Below are 1,391 nucleotides of genomic sequence, written 5' to 3'. Positions count from 1 at the left end.
GCTCCACCCCCGAATCTCCAGGAGTTTTTCATGCAACCCTACCTCCCCATCACCCACTGAGGTCTAGGGGGGACCTGGCAACCCTAGACTTAGGGGGAGATTGGATCAGATTCCACCTAGCTGCAGCAATCTCCTTTTCTGCCCAGGTTCCTGGTGAAAGGAGGCTTGGTTGGAGGTGCTGTTTATGTAGTATATGAGCAGGGGCTCTTAAGCGGCAGCGACCAGGGGGCTGAAGCACTCCAAAAAGCCCAAGCGGCATTGCCCCCAGCTGTGGAGGAATGGACCAGATATTTCGGTTGGCAGGTAAGTGCTGAAAAGAAGCTACTAAAATCGTTTGACATCGCAAAAAGATTTCGACTCCATGGCTCTCCAAAATTCACTCTGAGGCTTAAAGGACACTGTTAACATCTAATAAGGTAAAGTGTCTGACCCAAAAGCAGCAGCAGCAGCCTGTGTTAAAAATGGCGGTCTCCCACCTGCAGCATAACAATCCCAGCAGCAGAACGAAGGCAAAAAGTGTATTAAAAACTGGAGTTTTTGAAAACTCTCCACAAATGCCCTGGGTTTTCTTCTTGGTACTGAAGTGCTCTGTAGATTTGGCGCACAGCTGCGGGCATGGAGTTCCAGAGCTAAGATGCCACGCACACACAATATGTTAAGCTCTAACAAGACCTGGTACTGGTTTTCCTTCGCAACAACCCTGTGAGACAGATCAGGCTGAGGAAAGGAGAGACTGGCTCAAAGTTATGCAAGGCTGTAGCAGTGTGTGGATTTGAACCCAGCGGAAGCAGCATTTTGCTTATGGCCAGTTTGGTGTATCAGACCCGGGTTCACATCCCCATATATCCATGAAGCTGACCTTGGGTCAGTCGCTCTTTCTCAGCCTAACCTACCTTGCAGGGTTGTGAGGATAAAATGGAGAAGGGAAAGCCATGTGTACCATCCAGAGAGGAGGAAGGTAGGATTTAAAAAAATCTGGTAGGTAAGAGCTATCGTTGGGCAAGGATTTGAACCAAGGACTTTGGAGTGCCTGCTCTCAATACACGCGCTTGAGATGTGGCTGAGTGTCTGGCCTGATTAACCTAGCAATTTTATTCTCAACATGTTTAAGTTTCTATTTCTAGTCTACTGTGGGTGGCAGAGGTAGGCGCCGGCATCTTCTAGGTTCAAACCTTGCCCTTCCTCGTGTTTTGAGAAGCTCTTGCTGTCAACTGCAAATGGAGCTTTAAACTATTTTTCTGATGGGTTTTGTTGTAAATATAATATATCTATTTTAATTCCTGCAGCTTCCAGCAATTCCAAAAACTGAATTTTCTATTGCCAGTTCCTGGAACACAGGTAAGAATGCTGGATCCTCCCCCCCCCCCCCCCCCCCCCACCCTCTCCTTTTT

The 1,391-nt window shown here is 47.9% G+C and overlaps 1 protein-coding gene across 1 annotated transcript in view; it reads left to right on the top strand.

Moving 5' to 3' along the window:
• Positions 1-146: 146 nt before the first annotated feature.
• Positions 147-1,391, top strand: part of LOC107110505 (MICOS complex subunit MIC13-like) — a gene marked incomplete at its 5' end in the record, with an annotated part of 4,507 nt that continues 3,262 nt past the window's right edge. Inside the window, 2 exons of the mRNA XM_015411291.1 lie at positions 147-303; positions 1,287-1,338. Coding sequence (XP_015266777.1) covers positions 147-303; positions 1,287-1,338 — 209 coding nt within the window. The remainder of the gene's footprint in view (positions 304-1,286; positions 1,339-1,391) is intronic.

This window comes from Gekko japonicus, unplaced genomic scaffold (assembly GCF_001447785.1).
Source record: "Gekko japonicus isolate JY-2015 unplaced genomic scaffold, Gekko_japonicus_V1.1 scaffold2190, whole genome shotgun sequence".
Classification (NCBI taxonomy): domain Eukaryota; kingdom Metazoa; phylum Chordata; class Lepidosauria; order Squamata; family Gekkonidae; genus Gekko; species Gekko japonicus.
Note: the sequence above shows the minus strand (reverse complement) of the source record. Positions and strands in the feature narration are given on the sequence as shown.